At 40.7% G+C, this 16,805-nt stretch overlaps 1 protein-coding gene across 10 annotated transcripts in view; it reads right to left on the bottom strand.

The window, feature by feature from the left end:
- Positions 1–9,912: 9,912 nt before the first annotated feature.
- The window catches only part of HIPK1 (homeodomain interacting protein kinase 1), a 44,292-nt gene continuing 37,399 nt past the window's right edge, over positions 9,913–16,805 (bottom strand). For all 10 annotated transcript variants that reach the window (XM_083617305.1, XM_083617302.1, XM_083617304.1 and 7 more), the window contains one exon: positions 9,913–16,336. In XM_083617305.1, coding sequence (XP_083473431.1) covers positions 15,866–16,336 — 471 coding nt within the window. In that variant the 3' untranslated portion in view covers positions 9,913–15,865. The remainder of the gene's footprint in view (positions 16,337–16,805) is intronic.

Below are 16,805 nucleotides of genomic sequence, written 5' to 3'. Positions count from 1 at the left end.
ACTCTGTCACTGCCAGAATCATTCAAGCACCGAGGATGTGTGGCTGAGCAATGCCTCAATGATGGCAATTCCACTGCCTTCCATTTCAGAAGGCTTTTCCTTGACCATTGTTTGATCATTCTTGGTACCCTTTTTAAAATGTTTCTTAATCTGCCACTATATCAGCTTCTTGCTTTGGTTTCTTTTCTTACTTTATTATTATATTTTTAACTTGCAATATTAGCCAACTTGAATTATTCCTTTTTCTGAACCAGAAAAGGGGTGTGTGTGCAAGAACTCTCCATAAGTCTGGGTCTAGAAGATGGTAGGGAACCTCTGGTGCTCCAGAGATTGCTGGACAAGAACTCCCATCATCGCTGATCACTGGCCACATGGGCTGCTGCTGTTGGTGTCCAGCAACAGGCTTAACCTGACCCTTAAGAACAGACCCTGTTTCTCTTTATTTGAATTTCCCCAAATTCCTGCTTTTATTTGTTTCACTTATGTTTATTGGTTTTACATTGTGTTTTTTTAAAATGATATTTAATATATATTGTGCACTGCTCATAGATTTACAAACGATTAAGCAGTTTATCCATGCTTTTGACTGAACAAACAAACATCCGGAAGGCTGTAGGTTCCCACTCTTCATTCAGAACCTGCAGTGCTATTAGCAATGAGATATAGACTAAACTCTTTCCTAGTATACTTGATTTATTTTTCAGCAGTAACAACCCCTAAACAAATTTCAGCTGTGATTCCTTTTTTCTTCTTTGACTTGTTTATGTAAAAACAGCATTTCAGGATGGTCGAGTCCCTTTTTCCACAACAATTGCACATACGCTGTAGGTGTGAAGGTGCAGAGATTTCTCACATCCACTGGCCATGCTCCAAACAACATGCCACAGCTGAACCTCAACAGAAAAGACAACTTGTAGGCACATGGGCTCTGCATATGCAGTGCAGAAATCTCAGCCACATTCTATTGCCAAACTGGAGTGGACTATCCACCAGGCCAGTTGGTGGTGGTGGTGGTGGTGGTGGGTGGGTGTTTAATACTACAATCTCTCAATATAAAATACAATAATTATGTTCTAGTTGACATAATTCCAGGATTAAAACTGCTGAGTCAAGAAAGACTGATCTTGAAGTTCCTTCCCCACCCATCTCCCTTGCTCATGGGGTTATCTGAGTGCCATTGATAGAAATGTCCATTATATAAGCCAATCCATGTACTAAATTCAGTCTTCTAGGAAGCATCTAGCAGCTATTGCTTATGTACTAACGTCAAAGCCCTAGTTCTGTGTACTTACTTTGACATCAAGCGGCCATCTCCTCTGTCCCTTCCATTCCCCTGATCTCATTCCATTTCTTGTTGTGAAAATCACATACTGTAAAAAGCAAGGGCAGAACACAGAAGTCTCTCCAAAATTTTGATGCTGCAGCCAAAGCAATGACTAGAAAACCACAGGGATGCTGATTTCTGGAACTAGAGTGAGATGCTATACATGGGGCAAGCTCAAATCTCTCTCTCTTACTCACACACATTCCTAGAGATGGAAAAATCACTCAATTTTTGTTTCAGTGTCTCATTTCAGATACTGAATCTTCAATCCTCCACATTTCTGCAGCAATTTGAGATTTTTTAATTATAAAAAATCATTAAATTTCATCAGCATTTCTGCTGATAAGCATATTTCTGCAAGCAATTTCCCCTGATATAATGTGTTTTTGTATATGTATTTGTGTGCACAAAGTCTGGGTCTGAGAACAGCATCACAAAAATGTCAAAGAATAGCTGTGTTTCAGTTTGCATATTGGCTTGAGAAATGTGAAACAAAATCAAATTTAACCGCTTTCCTAACCCTTCATTTTGCAGGATTTCACACAGTGGGCTGTTGTATGTCTCGTTCTTTGGAAAATGTGTTTTTCCCACCATCCCTCACCAAAGTCTGCCTCGGGAGCCTAATACATCCTGCCGGTCGATGCCTAATCCATCCTGCCGGCCCCCATGGCAGTATATGTCCTGGGGTAAATTCGTAAAAAATGCTCAGCAACTTCAATCCTAAAAAAACTTTGGTTAGCCCTCACGCATGTTCACTACATCAAATCTGGCCCTCTTTGAAAAAAGTTTGGGCACCTCTGTTCCAGAGGGTCTCATTTAACCTGTGTCCCAGGGAGCTTGCTTTGACATTTCATAGAAAAAATGCCCTTGTCTAGTTTCTGGTCCCCAACTGCTAGGGACATTTCCTGACTCTCTTTCTGCTAGTGTGGAGTAGAGATGTCATGGGCTAGGGGTTCCTCAAGTGAGGAACCAATCTGAGGGGTTTTCCATTGTTTTAAAAAAGCACAGTTATATCACATGAGATATTTCCAGTGAGGGGTGGCTAACAAGGAGTTCAAAAGAAATAAAGTTCTTATTGAGTGTCACAGTTATATGGGCAAGTCTTCAACCAGGTTCTGTGCCCTAAGAATGCCCCAAAACAAAAATATTTTGCAGTACTGGTGAGAAGTCATATTGGGCTTTATTTCTGTGCAGCCCTTTTGCTGCTTTCTTACCTTACCACCTCCCAGATTATCCTATTACTTTCCTTACATTTTGAACTAGTTTATTCAACATGGAATTTGATAGTAGATAATACGATCTGAATTGAGTGGATACATTTTGTACTCAGAATCTGATTCCCAAGTACAAAATAAATGCACATAGTGTCATTTATGAAGGATGCCTAGGTACACAAATCTTGGCTTTCGCATGCTAACTAATCCTGAAAAAGTCACATATCGTTTGCAGGTGTCATCCACAATTTATACATATAGACACAGTTAATAAATGATGCCATTGCACATAAATTTTATATAGAGGAATCAGATCCCAAGTACATAGTGTATCAAGTGGCAAAACTCTTGATTTGACATAAGCAGCAAATTCTAAACGTTGGCTCAAACAATATGACAGGACCCACACATTTATGATAGAATAATGATCGTCTTGCTACTCATCCTTGGGAAGTCAATGCAGTGGTGATAACTCAACAGGACCATTTAGGCCATCAATGTGGTTCAAAGTCTTGAGTTCCAGGCAGGGTGCAAGTAGGACTATTGCATGCAAGTTTTATGGAGTAAAAGAAGTAATGGGGTACTAGTTGATGAAGTGATTATGGGAAAGACAGAAGGCTCGTTCACTCATTCATTCATTATTGCAGTCTTTAATACTACCTGGGCTACTTGAGAACACTCAACAGGTGTTTGACAGATTCAGTTGCCTCACCTGCTTTAAGAACATGCCTCCACTTCATATGCAATGCCACAAGTGCTGGTCTTTACGCACTCGGATGCTCTACAATGGTCAGAATATGTTTTCATAGGGAATGGACCTCTGTTCTCATTCAGACATGGAACAAGGCTTCACATCTTGCTCTAAGGCTTATGGCCAAATTAGTTTATGGTCCCTGCCATGTTGCAACTCTAGAGTAGTTTTCAAACAGAGGTTCCTAGAGTTTATCTATCATTTTTTCCAGAGAAACTCAGTAATAGCAAATAAAATTCCCTGTTGCCTGCCTGCAATATGTAGATGCAAGAGAATAATCTTGGTAGCTTTAATAGGATATCCTACTAGAATAGTTTTCCCAGTAGTGATGTATGGAAGTGAGAGCTGGACCATAAAGAAGGCTGATCACCGAAGAATTGATGCTTTTGAATTATGGTGCTGGAGGAGACTCTTGAGAGTCCCGTGGACTGCAAGAAGATCAAACATGTCCATTCTTAAGGAAATCAGCCCTGAGCGCTCACTGAAAGGACAGATCGTGAAGCTGAGACTCCAATACTTTGGCCACCTCATGAGAAGAGAAGACTCCCTGGTGGAAAAGACCCTGATGTTGGGAAAGATGGAGGGCACAAGGAGAAGGGGACAACAGAGGACGAGATGGTTGGATAGTGTTCTCGAAGCTACCAGCATGAGTCTGACCAAACTGCGGGAGGCAGTGGAAGACAGAAGTGCCTGGCGTGCTCTGGTCCATGGGGTCACGAAGAGTCGGACATGACTAAATGACTAAACAACAACAACTAGAATAGTGCACCCTATTCATTCCCATGGTTGTCCAATAGACCCAGCACCAGGGATAGTGGTGTTCCCTAGAATATGGCCCAAAATCCTCTGTTAAATTGTTCCATACAAGTCTGGTTAATATTGAGCATGTTATCTGAAGGTAGATAATCTGAAAAACCCTCCTGCCCACCCTCCACCGCAAAATCCCTTTTGCTCAAAGAAAGAGCATCACTGAAAACCAGGTTTTTTCTTAATTAAATGGTTTTTGAACCATTTTCCCGATTCCTTGCTCCTATTCTTTATTTTATTTTATTTATTCCTTGTTGCATTTATTGCAATTATATCCCACATTTTCCTCCAAGGAGCTCAAGGTTCTTCCCACTTCTCATTTAATCCCCACAAACTGAAAAAAGGGAGATTTAAACCTTTATAATTGAGATGAAGACCACTAACATTAACTGACATTGAAACAGTAGCCAATGGAAAGAGGCCCGGAAACATTTGAGTTCAAATGCATTGCATTTGATTAAAGTGGGGGTTTTTTTAATTAAAAAAAAAACCCCTCACTGACAAAGACAGTTAGAAATGAGCCACTGCTTGCCTGTATTAGCAAAGCAATCAGGTCTACAGCAAATCTCGCAATAGATCAATATCTCTCTGACAGTCTAGTAGCATTATTGTAGAATGCAAATAGTTTCTGATTAATTTCAGGAAAGAACAAGTTCCCTTTTTCTGGAGCTTCAAGGTCACATGCCCTGCCATTGGACAAGCAGGAATGGCTCACAAAGCTTGCCTGTAAGGAGCAACTGATTTGCCCGCCCAAGACAGAAGTCAGGGCTCTACACCAAATCAGATCAGTGGCCCATCTAGCTCTGCATAGTGCGCACTAACTGGCACCAGCTCCTGTCCTGTTTCCAGGAATCCCTGGAGATGCCAGGGATTGATCCTGGATCTTCTGCATGCAATGCATCTGCTGAGCTACAACCCTCCCTGTGAGGAGAGAAATGAAATGGCAGGTTTGCTTATGTAGATAACTCTCCCCACACTATTACTCCCATCATCATCACAAGGGTAGCACTGCATTTGAGTTCCAAATGTTCATCTTTGGTAGGGTAAAAAGAAGGGGAAAGTACAGTAGCATATCCAGTATTTCTTTCTAGGTTCTGCTACAAAATTTAACATGAAATTGTTGTAAACAAAAATTGCCCTTTTCCTTTATGGGGTATCCAAGAGCCCATATAGAATCCTTACATAGGTTCCCTATTGGTAGGAGAAAATAACAGAGGCCAACCAGAGAATATTGAGAAGCAAAGCAGCTAGTAAGCTGGATCTTTATTGATCTGTTGCAACAGGGTGCTCCCCCTACACGCAGGAGAGGATGAGGACCCAGAAAAATGGTGTGCAAAGCCTTATAAAGACTTTTGAAATTGCCCTCCTGTAGATCAAGACCACCCCCAGAAACATCATACGTACATCACAGAAGGGGTGTAACCTAAGACCACCCCTCAGATACATCACACCTACATCACAGAAAAGGCGGTCTAAAACAGAAATTTGAATATAGTTTTTCTCCTGTTGTTGTTTATCTCCTGTTTGCAGGTTACTTGATTGGATTGCCTGGGGAGCCCGGCCATTCTTTTGTAGTGATAAATACTTAGTTCCTGGGCCAGGTCACAGGCTCACACCCTATTCATATCTTAAATGTGTCCTTAAGACAGGATTTGTGAGGAAAGAGACAATGGGGGGGGTTCCCACTTCGACCTTGCAGAGAAAACATTTGGTCCGTTTAGGAATCAAAATGGTTCCAGGTTGGCTTCCTGTGCTGATCTATGTATGTGCTTGGTTGGTACACTTATGAACATTACCATATATCTAAGACCATAAAATTCCTATCACAATATGAGCTAGGGATTCCTTTGTTCCCCCGCCAGCAATACCAAACCACTGCTGCTCTTTTTTGGCGTGCATTTATTTTTCCATGATGGGTCACTTGCCTTTAAAGCAGCGTTATTGGGCAGCCAATTTTGTGCACTTCAACAGTTTTAGCATTCCAGCTTCCATTCTTCCCGCTGATTGGCTATGCAGAGTTGTTTTCCAACAGCTTCCGGAGGCCACCATGTTGGCTACCCCAGTCTGCTGGGTAAACAAAGCAGCTCTACATTTTTCTACCTCTTTGGCTTTTGTGTAAAATAGCTTTGACTCAAAGGCTTATGGTGCCACCTAGAGGCTGCACCAAAATCATTTCAATATTATGCCATCTAAATAAACGCAAACTTTAGCAGAGGCTCTGTAACTTGCTATAAGGACAAGATTACTTTTCATTAGATAGTCTTGCCTCTTTTCAAGCAGCTGACAAGGCCCTTTATGTGTGGTATGTTTTTTCTTTTCTAAATGTACTGAATAAGGTGGTCACTTCCTTATCTCGACAGAGGAAATGCATCACCAAAAATGACAAAAAATGAAATGAAATGTTCATATGCTAATTGATATATAAAGATGCAAATTTAGAAATGAGTAGAATCAATTTTGGGTTTTTATCTTGCAATTTTATGCTGCGAACTTCCCTGAGATCTACGAATATAGAGTGGTATGCAAATTTACTAAATAAAACAAATAAATAGAAATACATCTCACATGACCATAACCAGGTGGCCTGTAATGCCTGCTCAGTCTGCTGGCAAGTTGTTGTCATTTAGTCGTGACTCTTCCTGACCCCATGGACCAGAGCACGCCAGGCACTCCTGTCTTCCACTGCCTCCCGCAGTTTGGTCAGACTCATGCTGGTAGCTTCGAGAACACTGTCCAACCATCTAGTCCTTTGTTGTCCCCTCCTCCTTGTGCCCTCAGTCTTTCGCTGCCCAGGTACTAACTGCTAAAAGCAACTTCTAGGCCCCTGCTCTTCCTTGTATGGTCCTTTATCTTCAAACCATACTCAAGTCATATAATCTTTCAAACAGGGATGCCCTCGAATACAGAAGAGTCTTATGTAAAGTAGGTCAGCCTAGCACTGAAGCAGTGCTGGTTAGGCTTATGACAGGTAGATATAATTAAGTTATAATTTGATATAATTTGAGCCAGGGCTCCAGACTCCAACTTTCAGTGTTAGGGCACTTGCATGCATCTGCCGGACAAGGCACCCCCTGCAAACACCTTTTCCTTACACTGCTGCGACAGTTATCCACAGACTGAATATAGAAGCACATGAGATAATACACTAGAAACTGTTCCATTAGCTGAGACCTTAATGAGGAACATAGCATTCTTCCAGCTAGGTTAACGCGTCCCGGGTAACATGGTTTACCTATCTTCAGCATTTTTCTCAAGATCTCATATGCATTGAACACCACAGTCTGTTTCAAGAACTGGTGCAACATTGTGAAATTTGGAGCTCCATTACACAAGCTTTTGGAGGTGTTCCGTCCCTCTCCCCCCCCAGTACAAATAGCCTAACAGGAAATTACTATCTGTCTTGCAAGTCACTTATTTCAATAGCTGATTCTGCAGCAGAGCATACAGTTTCCATTGGCCTTCTGAGAATGAGCAGAGAGGAGCAGGGTTGACCAGACATTGTGGTTTCCAGATCTGATCCCCATTTCCTTTCATTATATGTAGTGGAAACAATTTGGTGGCTGATGGGAGTTGGAAGTTCAGCAACATTCAGAGGGCACCACATTGGCTACTTCTAGAGCAGAGGAATGGCCAGATTTGGGAAGGGGGGCAGGGGAGCTTGTGCTAGTAATTACTTCTAATGTAAACATCTGTTCATACATCTCTGTGAAGAACAGCGCACATTCACAAGAATGCAAACACACAAATGGTAATTTCCAGATTATTCAGGATAATGCTCAGAAAAGCTAGGGTTGCCATATGTCCGGAATTTCCCAGGCATAGCCAGTATTCAGCCCTCTTAAACAGCATCCGGGTGGAAATTGCTGAAACGTCCAGGAAAATCCAGACTTATGGCAGCCCATGTCGGAAGTGTAGATTTTGGCGAATTTCGTTAAAAGTAGCTCAAAAACTCTTTTTCAAAGAGATTTTGCAAAAAAAAGCTCAACAAGGTTTCACAGTCCTGATATTTACCATATTTTTTGCTCTATAAGACTCACTTTTTCCCTCCTAAAAAGGGGAAATGTGTGTGCGTCTTATGGGGCGAATGCAGGCTGCGCAGCTATCCCAGAAGCCAGAAAAGCAAGAGGGATTGCTGCTTTCACTGCACAGCGATCCCTCTTGCTGTTCTGGCTTCTGAGATTCAGAATATTTTTTTTCTTGTTTTCCTCCTCCAAAAACTAGGTGCGTTTTGTGGTCTGGTGCGTCTTATAGAGTGAAAAATACGGTATATCAAAGTACCCCAAAGTTCGCCAACCCAAATAAGCAACAACGACTTTTAAGTATTTGCTGTTTTCACAACTTTGGTGTTTGAACTACCAACTCTCAGCCTAGCCTACCTCTCAGGGCTGTTGTGAAGATAAAAGGGGAAAGGGAATAGGGAATACTGGATGGAATCCCATGTCACAGTGTGACAAATACCCCACCTACACAAATATTTCAGCTTGCCAGACACAATGATCCCCATTTCTCCCCGCCCCCAAACCACTGTAAACTGCTGGAGTTATAAGGTATTTTATTGTTTTTGCCAATTCATTTTGTATGCATATTTTTGTATTGTTGTGTTTAATGATTACCTGCTCCTCACTTGCAGGTCCCTGGGCATGTTACCGACATTTAAAGGTCAATGTTAAAAACAGTTAAAACAGTCAGAGGAATAGAGTGGGTCCTGAAAACCACACCTCTCAGATGTTGAAGGCCAGATTAAAGATGGTTACTGTATATTAATAAATAACAGCTCATTAATAACAAGCAGACCAGTAATGATGCGGGGGTGGGAAGGGAACATAGAAAATCAAAGGGGAGGGCCTGCAATAGCATTTTCTTTTCTCAGTAGGAAGGAAACTTAATTTCAAGAGAGTTGCTTCTGCATAAAACATACCAAAACCAGACATTTCTGTTGTGTTCTGTAAAGCGCAGCACACTGGTGAATGAATGAATGAAATAACATGGACATGAAAAAAGTGCTTCAACAAACCTACCCCAGTATCCTCCCCCATCCAGCTTCTCCTGCTGCTCTGGGAGGGATATGTGTGGGTCTGTGTATTCCTTCCTTCCTTCAATTCCTTAGCAACAATGATCAAATGTCCTTAGCAATGGTGTTCAAACATTAGAGCCGTATCTGTATCGGAAGGTTCGGCTGGCACCTTCATTACACACCTGTAGGCGCCTGGTGAAATTGTTCCTCTTCAACCAGGCCTTTGACTGATTGGCATCCAATGCCCCATTGAATGCGTTGCTCTTGTTTTTACTATGCGTTTTGTAGTTTTTATATTGCAATTTTATGTTGTGAACTGCCCTGAGATCTGATGTAGGGCAGTACACACATTTAATTGAAACTGCAGCAGCAAAGAATGGGGGGGGGGGCTCCTGGCCTTAACCTCCCCCCAATATTATCCCTTTTACCTTCCAGCAGCCCTGCAAATGCATACAGGGGCATGCACAAACCCACCCACACTCCCAAGACAATATTTAGGGCCCCACATCAACTATCCAGAGTATTAGCACTCTTTATTTTGGTACACAGGAAGCTGCCTTATACAGAGCCAGACCATTGGTTCATTCTAGACAAGTGCAATGACTATCAGTTGCCCTCTGGGGTTTCTTGCCCCAACAATACCTAAAGATGTCATAGACTGAACTTGGGACCTTATGCATGCAAAGCAGATGCTCTACCACTGACATTAAAATTTTCCCAATTTTTGATTTTTAAAGGAAATATTTCAATTAGCCTTTGGGACTTGTAACCATAAAACACGAGTCATAAAACAGCAAATGAATAGAGTACAGAAAATTAACCCTTTTTATTGATGCATTGCAATTGTTCTACATTTTTACCATATTATGTAGAAAATACTTAAAATACAAGCTACTTTGTAAAACCAAAGACAAACATTGAATCCAAAGATAAACTATGTTTTCACAATGGACCATTTTCCCATATAGTTAGTATTAAATTTTTTTAAATATCTGTATTTCCTTTTGTTAAAATGATTTTTACATTACCCCCTAAGTACATTGGCAATACAAACATAGATCAGTAATTGTCAGAAACTACCTTTATCTAGCGGATTGTAAAAAGGAAGAGCACAACCAGAAAAAATTTAAATTCTACACAGTAAACTAGCATATCAAATACATTTAATAAAGTAGGAATTCCATTGCAATACCAAGGATTCAAGCAGAAATACTAACATTACATATAATGCACTGCTACATGTAGTGAGTTAGATAATAGTTCAAGCTGAATCTGAAATCACACATTATATAAAGTTTAGCAACAAACAACTATGTCAACATGCGGCACCATTCATAAGTTAAAAATTAAAATGAAAAAGCAGGGCTGTGCCAATCCAATCACCTAGAAGCAATTTAATTTCATGTATTTTTTAAATTAAAAAAACTGAGTCAGAGGTATAGTGCTGCACTGGTCAACTATGTGCAAGCAGTAAAGCTCTGAAGTTGATTTTGCAGTGGAGTATCAATAGCTGTGAGATGCGAGTTCAACTGTCAGGAACAACACTAAGGAATTGGTTTAACTCATCTCAAGAGTGACTAGGTGAAACATTTCATCTTATTACAAAAAAAGGCAAATTACTGTGCAACCCCCACCACCGGCTGCAGAACTGAACAGTTGCACACATGCAAGTCCCACAGATTCCAACAGGACTTGCACACATTCAGCTGCGTGCAAAAATGCAGCCCCAGCATTTAAGTGTTTAATTTTGCGTAAAACATTGCTTTTGCTAAAATAGTATGTTCACATATAGACTGCACAGCTATTGCCTTACATCTCTCCATCCGCAGGGAGGCAAGCTGGATATTGCAATGGGAGAAAAGGATAGGGCCTAAGGCCTAATTCTCACAAACAGCAAATGCAGTTGTGTGTGTGAATTGATACTAACACGAAGCCAATGTTGTGTCATACATCATTTTCTGCATGCTTGGGGGAGGGGGAGTTTATATTAGCTTGACACTTTTTATGTGCAGGGAATTATGCTTTTGGGGGTGTAGAGGTGGTATGCCAGAACATCCCATCATGTGCACCCCCACCTACAGCCCAAAGCAAGAGGAGTCCAGGCACAGGGTTTGCAACCACATCTGCTCTTTGTGAAAACGAGGCCTTGGTCGGGCAGAACCATTAGAACAGGCCTGGCTAGTTTCAGAGCAACAAAATGTTTTTTTATATATCTGGGACAATTCATCAAGGTCAGTCTAGACCACGCATAGGCAAACTCCGGCCCTCCAGATGTTTGGGGCTCCAACTCTCATCATTCCTCATCACTGGTCCTGTTAGCTAGTCTAGACTGACCTTGATGAATTGCCTCAGATATTAAAAAAACATTTTGTTGCTCTGAAACTAGCCAGAGCAACAAAATGACCTTAAATGGTTCTTATTCCTTAAAAGGACAATTAAAGCCCACCAGAGTTACCGGATAAGAACCATTTCTAAAGATTGTCTAGACCAGACACAGGCAAACTCCAGCCCTCCGGATGTTTGGGACTACAATTCCCATCATCCCTGATCACTGGTCCTGTTAGCTAGGGATGATGAGAGTTGGAGTCTCAAACATCTGGAGGGCCAGAGTTTGCCTATGCCATTAACTCTGATGGGCTTTAATTGTCCTTTTAAGTCAAGGGTAAGGGACCTGTGGATTTCTTACATGCAAAATGTTTAAAGCAGGAAGTGGGGGGAGGCCTGTAGCAACTGGGTTTTAAAAACACTCAAGCAGTGGATTTCCAATGTAAAGAAGGCTGGCTTTCAGTTAAAATTTTAGGGAAACTTTCAGACCAGCATTTTGAATTTACTTCCCTAAAATTTTAACTGAAAGCATTCTTTACATTAATCCACTGCTTAAGTGTTTTTAAAACCCAATTTCAAAAACACTCTTCAGGATTTCTGCGAGGTGCATTATGATTTTATCTCTTTGGGTGGAAAGGCACAACTCTGCCCTTAAAGGTCTTGCCATAGAATTTGGGGAGGAAAAATTAAAAATGGGCGTGGCACTAAGCAAGAAACCATTTTGATAATGTTACAGCAACAGAAAGTGTTGTTGACACCAATGATGTAAAAAAAAAGAAGAAATGCCTTTTTACTCTTTTCCTCTGTATTGATATCTTTTCCTCTGTATTAATCTTGGAAAAGATTAAAAAGAACTGAGAGCAAAAGTACAGTAAAAGGTTCACAGCTAGTTACGGTGTTAACCAAACACTCTCCTATTGCCAAAAACAACAGATTCCTCATTATAAAGGAAAACTGTAAGGCTTGTGGTCCACAAACTTAATGCCACTTTCCCCAGTAGGACTAAGATCACTGAAGGAAGGAAATGCACACCACCAGCAGGCCAGTTTAAGTGTGCTTTTGTACCACACTTGATTTTCTGGGTTCTGTCAAACTACTGTTCATTTCACCACTGTCATTATATAGAGGATGATGTTGTCCAAATGGAAAATAAACTGGCCTGGAGAGTGGTATTGCTACAGCAATAAAAGGCTTTGACAGCCTTGAAAACCCAGTTCGTATTCTGTCTAGTCTGGATCATAAGGCTAGTTAGTTTTGGCACATTACAAAGAATGTAATTTTTCTGAAAAATGCATGATAGCATGCTATAGCCTTGCCCAAATGTGAACAGCTTGTATGATGATACAGGGCAATAACCCTGACCCTACTGTTTCAGAAATGGGCTCTTCATTTCTGAATTCTTCATAATGTACCCAAACTAACTAGCCTTATGATCCAGACCAGACAGAATACGAACTGGGTTTTCAAGGCTGTCAAAGCCTTTTATTGCTGTAGCGATACCACGCTCCGAGCCAGTTGATTCTCCATTTGGACAAGATCATCCTCTATTTAACGGCGGTGATGAAATGAACAGTAGTTTGACAGAACCCAGAAAATCAAGTGTGGTACAAAAGCACACTTAAACTGGCCTGCTGATGGTGTGCATTTCCTTACAATACCAAGTGCTACAGCTCTCAAATCTTCCCCAAAGCGCCACATTACTAGTGGTGTTAAATAAAACTTCAGAATATTATGTGCTTTCCAGCAGGCTCTCTTTGGTATAAAAGTTCTTAACACCAAACTAGTAATATTTTACAAGAAACAATCTGCTACACACAAGGGGGAGAAATATAATGTCACAATATAATTTATGGGAAAGTAATTGCACATGCTTAATTACCTCTGCAACATCAGATAAATTTCCCAATGCATTCCCAGCACAATACCCTATTAAAGATGCATCGACAGCTAACAGTATAGGTAATATCGGGGGTGGGGTGGGGAAAACTTTACTCCAAATAAAATACCTAGGACACAAACATTCGTGCATCACCACAGTTTGTAAAGCCATGGTTTCTCAGATTCATGTATATGTAGATTTCCTCAATTGCTCAGCATAGTTGTAAAGCCATGGTTTCTGATTCCCTGGTTTACTGACCGATAGTCAACCATGACTTGTCCATTCGGACATAACACCAACCCACTGTTAAGAAACTTAGTTTGGCAAAATGAATGGACAAGTCATGGTGATGCACGAATTGACAATGACTTAGTCACTGCTCTGCCTCCTTAAGACTGCTGAGCAATTGAGGAGGAAACCTACATATACATGAATCTGAGTGCACAGAGGACAGAAAATAAACGCAGACAAGCAGCTCTGTACCATCAGTTTTAAACTATGGTCAGCAGAAACCATGTTTGGCTTTGATGTCTGAACTGAGGCTATCAATTTCAGTTGGAATGTGTTTAGCACACCCTTAAATTTCTAGCTGAAATCAACAGACGTGAAATACTTAGCTCTGGCCAGATCATTTATGTTGGCATTGAAACTTAAAGCAACCTTTTTTTACCTCTTATGTATCCTCAGTTGGATACGCTCAATGAATTGCTTCAGTTTGACGGAGAGCGGAGGGGCTTGCTGGTCCATCATAAGGCAAGCTCACTGTAAACTCTAGTCACACTACATAATCATTTAAGGCACTACAATATTTGGGGGTGGGGGTGGGGGACACACCAGTCACACATACCTGTGCAAAACAAATCAGAAGGTATCCTTGTCTCTCATGCGGCTCCATTTTTCTCTCTCTCAGTGCTACAGTGATGAGCTCTAGACAATTGCATTATTTCACATACATTCCAACATGTATCAACTCATTTTGGTTTAAATACAAAGGAATAGATAAATTTCATCCCCAGAAACATTTAAGAGTTAGACGAACACTAAGTACAGAGTTCAAGTATAACCACTACACATTTTGATTACAAAGACAGAACATTTGGGATTAGCAGGAAATTTTGCTTGTTATATTTTGTTCTAATCAATATGTACATATTTCATTTTCTGTAAAATATTAAAACACCACCATTACAAAACTTCTAAAATAGTTTTAAATTCAGTAATAAACCTTTAAAATCTGCAATTTATGTGTCATGTTTTTGCAATTCCTACATGCACTTACTGTATACAAGTCTTAATAAGAGCGCTTTAAAGTTTTCTGCCAAGAAGATCCCAGAGGGATATGCTTGCAGGAGTATAAAAAGTTGTACATATCAGTAGGTTGATGTTTTGGTGAATTTCAGATTCCTCAGATAACTAGATCAGGAAATGAAAGATATGAAGGGAAAGAGACCCTTGCATTTCTGGGAAAGGAATCCAGCTCCAAATGTTATTTTAAAAAATCAAACTGAAAGGGTGTAATTGTCTGAGCTCCTGATGAAGCCTATGGAAATGAACAGGTGATGCGTTATCTCCTATTCAATTCAGCCAAGTCCCAATCAGAAGAAGTTCCCGGTGGCTCCTGCCCTCAAGTCATAATGCAAACCTATGCATTTTCAGCACAGAACAAGAGCTTTCTGGCAAAACAGTCAAAAACCATATTCTAGGCTGTGATCACACATACAACAGAAAGTAAATTCATACTTTCTGTGGTTGGTTTTTTTTAAAATTCAACTTTATTTTAGCGATTCATACATTAAAATTTTAAAACAAGAGGGAAAAGATTTATGGTATAAATGGAGACTGATAATAAAAATTGCTACACTAGCTTTAAACAAAAGACAATTAAAACCAAGAAACTGGGGAGCGAAATATATAGATATATATATATATACATATATAAAATATACACACAGAGAAATGAGAAGGTAACTGCTTTTGCAGAATTCAGCTATTGCCTATCAAGAATGTGAATTACAAAATTAACTTTAAAATACTAACTCAAGTTTATAAATCTGCCCTAGCAACCTAGAGTTAAATGTGCATTTTTAGTGGCAATATGGATTTGTGCAAGCTGCTAAAATAATTTAAACAAGTACTAAGGTAAGTTTAAGAGTTAAAAAAATCCAGCCTTTTCACAAAGTCCTTGGTTTCCTTTCCCCATTTGATTAAGATAACAATAGCTTTAAATAAACAGGGGTTCAGGCCTTTGATGATGTTTTTTTAAAGCATCCATGAAAGTTTAACTGTAAAATCTGAATGTGAATATGACTCAAAAGGTTCTGCCCGGTGTTTACCTGAGCTTTCCCCCAAACAGCAGGGCTCCACCAAGTGACAACCCAACTCTAGACAGCATACAGAGAATTGTCAACAAGAGGAAGGTGGTCCCATTATTCTCCTCTGATTCTGCGGATGTTCCTGTTGTGGAGCTGTTAGAATATTGCAAAACCCACTGCAGATCTCATCACTTCTACGATCAAGTTGAAAACAATTACCATTAATCCCTGCCCAAGAGCTACAAGTAAGAGTACTGATTAATCTTGGTAGGACTCAGTGGGTATCCAGTGTAAATAGCAGATCCTCTGGAAGCACCAATATAGGATTGGGTGGCAAACTGATGCTGATACTGAGCAGGTGCTACATTGGCAGAGGTTAGCAAGCTGGGCCCCACACTGACTGGGACCTGGTGTACAAGAGTGCTCGGGTGGGTTGTGTATGTGGTGTGCCGGGAAGAGCCCTGAGGGGAAAAGAGATGCGCGATGGAGTTGGTGGAGCCCAGAGTGGCAGCAGTAGTAGGTGCGTAGGTGTACATGTGAGGCTGGCTCGCCGTTGCTGCTGCCAAGTGGGGATGCACTGGGCTACTATGCTGGAAGGTGTAGGGAGCCTGAGCGATCGTTGTTGGCAGGGGAGCGACATAGGCCTGTTGTCTCCGTGGAGCTGGGTTTCCACTTCTCTCTTGTGAAGCCAGGACAGTTCCTTGCTGGTTCTGCAAAGCAGGGGGAAAGTGCAATGGATAAAAACATTCAGACGGACATTATTCAAAGAACCCGTATTAGGAGCCATCCATGTAGATGAATAATTTGAAGGGCTAAGATGGAACAGACTTGTTTTCTGTTGTTCCAAAGGACAGGATGGAAATTAAAGAGCAGCAGATTTTGGCTAAACATTAGGAGGAACTTAAGAGCTATAAAACAATGAACAGAGGTTCTTTGCTGGAGGGATTTAAAGCAGGGGCTGGACCACCATTTCTCTGGGGTGCTGCTGTTGCATCCTGCATTGCAGATACTCCACTAAGAAAGTGGTTGGAGTAGATTACCTCCGAATTCTAAATATTCTAAAATTATCAATGCTTATTCTGAAGCAACAAACTAATGGCACAAGCCAACTCTGGTTTCAGCTCTAAAGAGAGATAGATATTACTTAGAACTGCTCAATATGGCATCAAGTTGTAGCAC

This window comes from Podarcis filfolensis, assembly GCF_964270895.1.
Source record: "Podarcis filfolensis genome assembly, chromosome: 6".
NCBI lineage: Eukaryota > Metazoa > Chordata > Lepidosauria > Squamata > Lacertidae > Podarcis > Podarcis filfolensis.
This window is presented reverse-complemented; position numbering and strand designations above follow the sequence as displayed.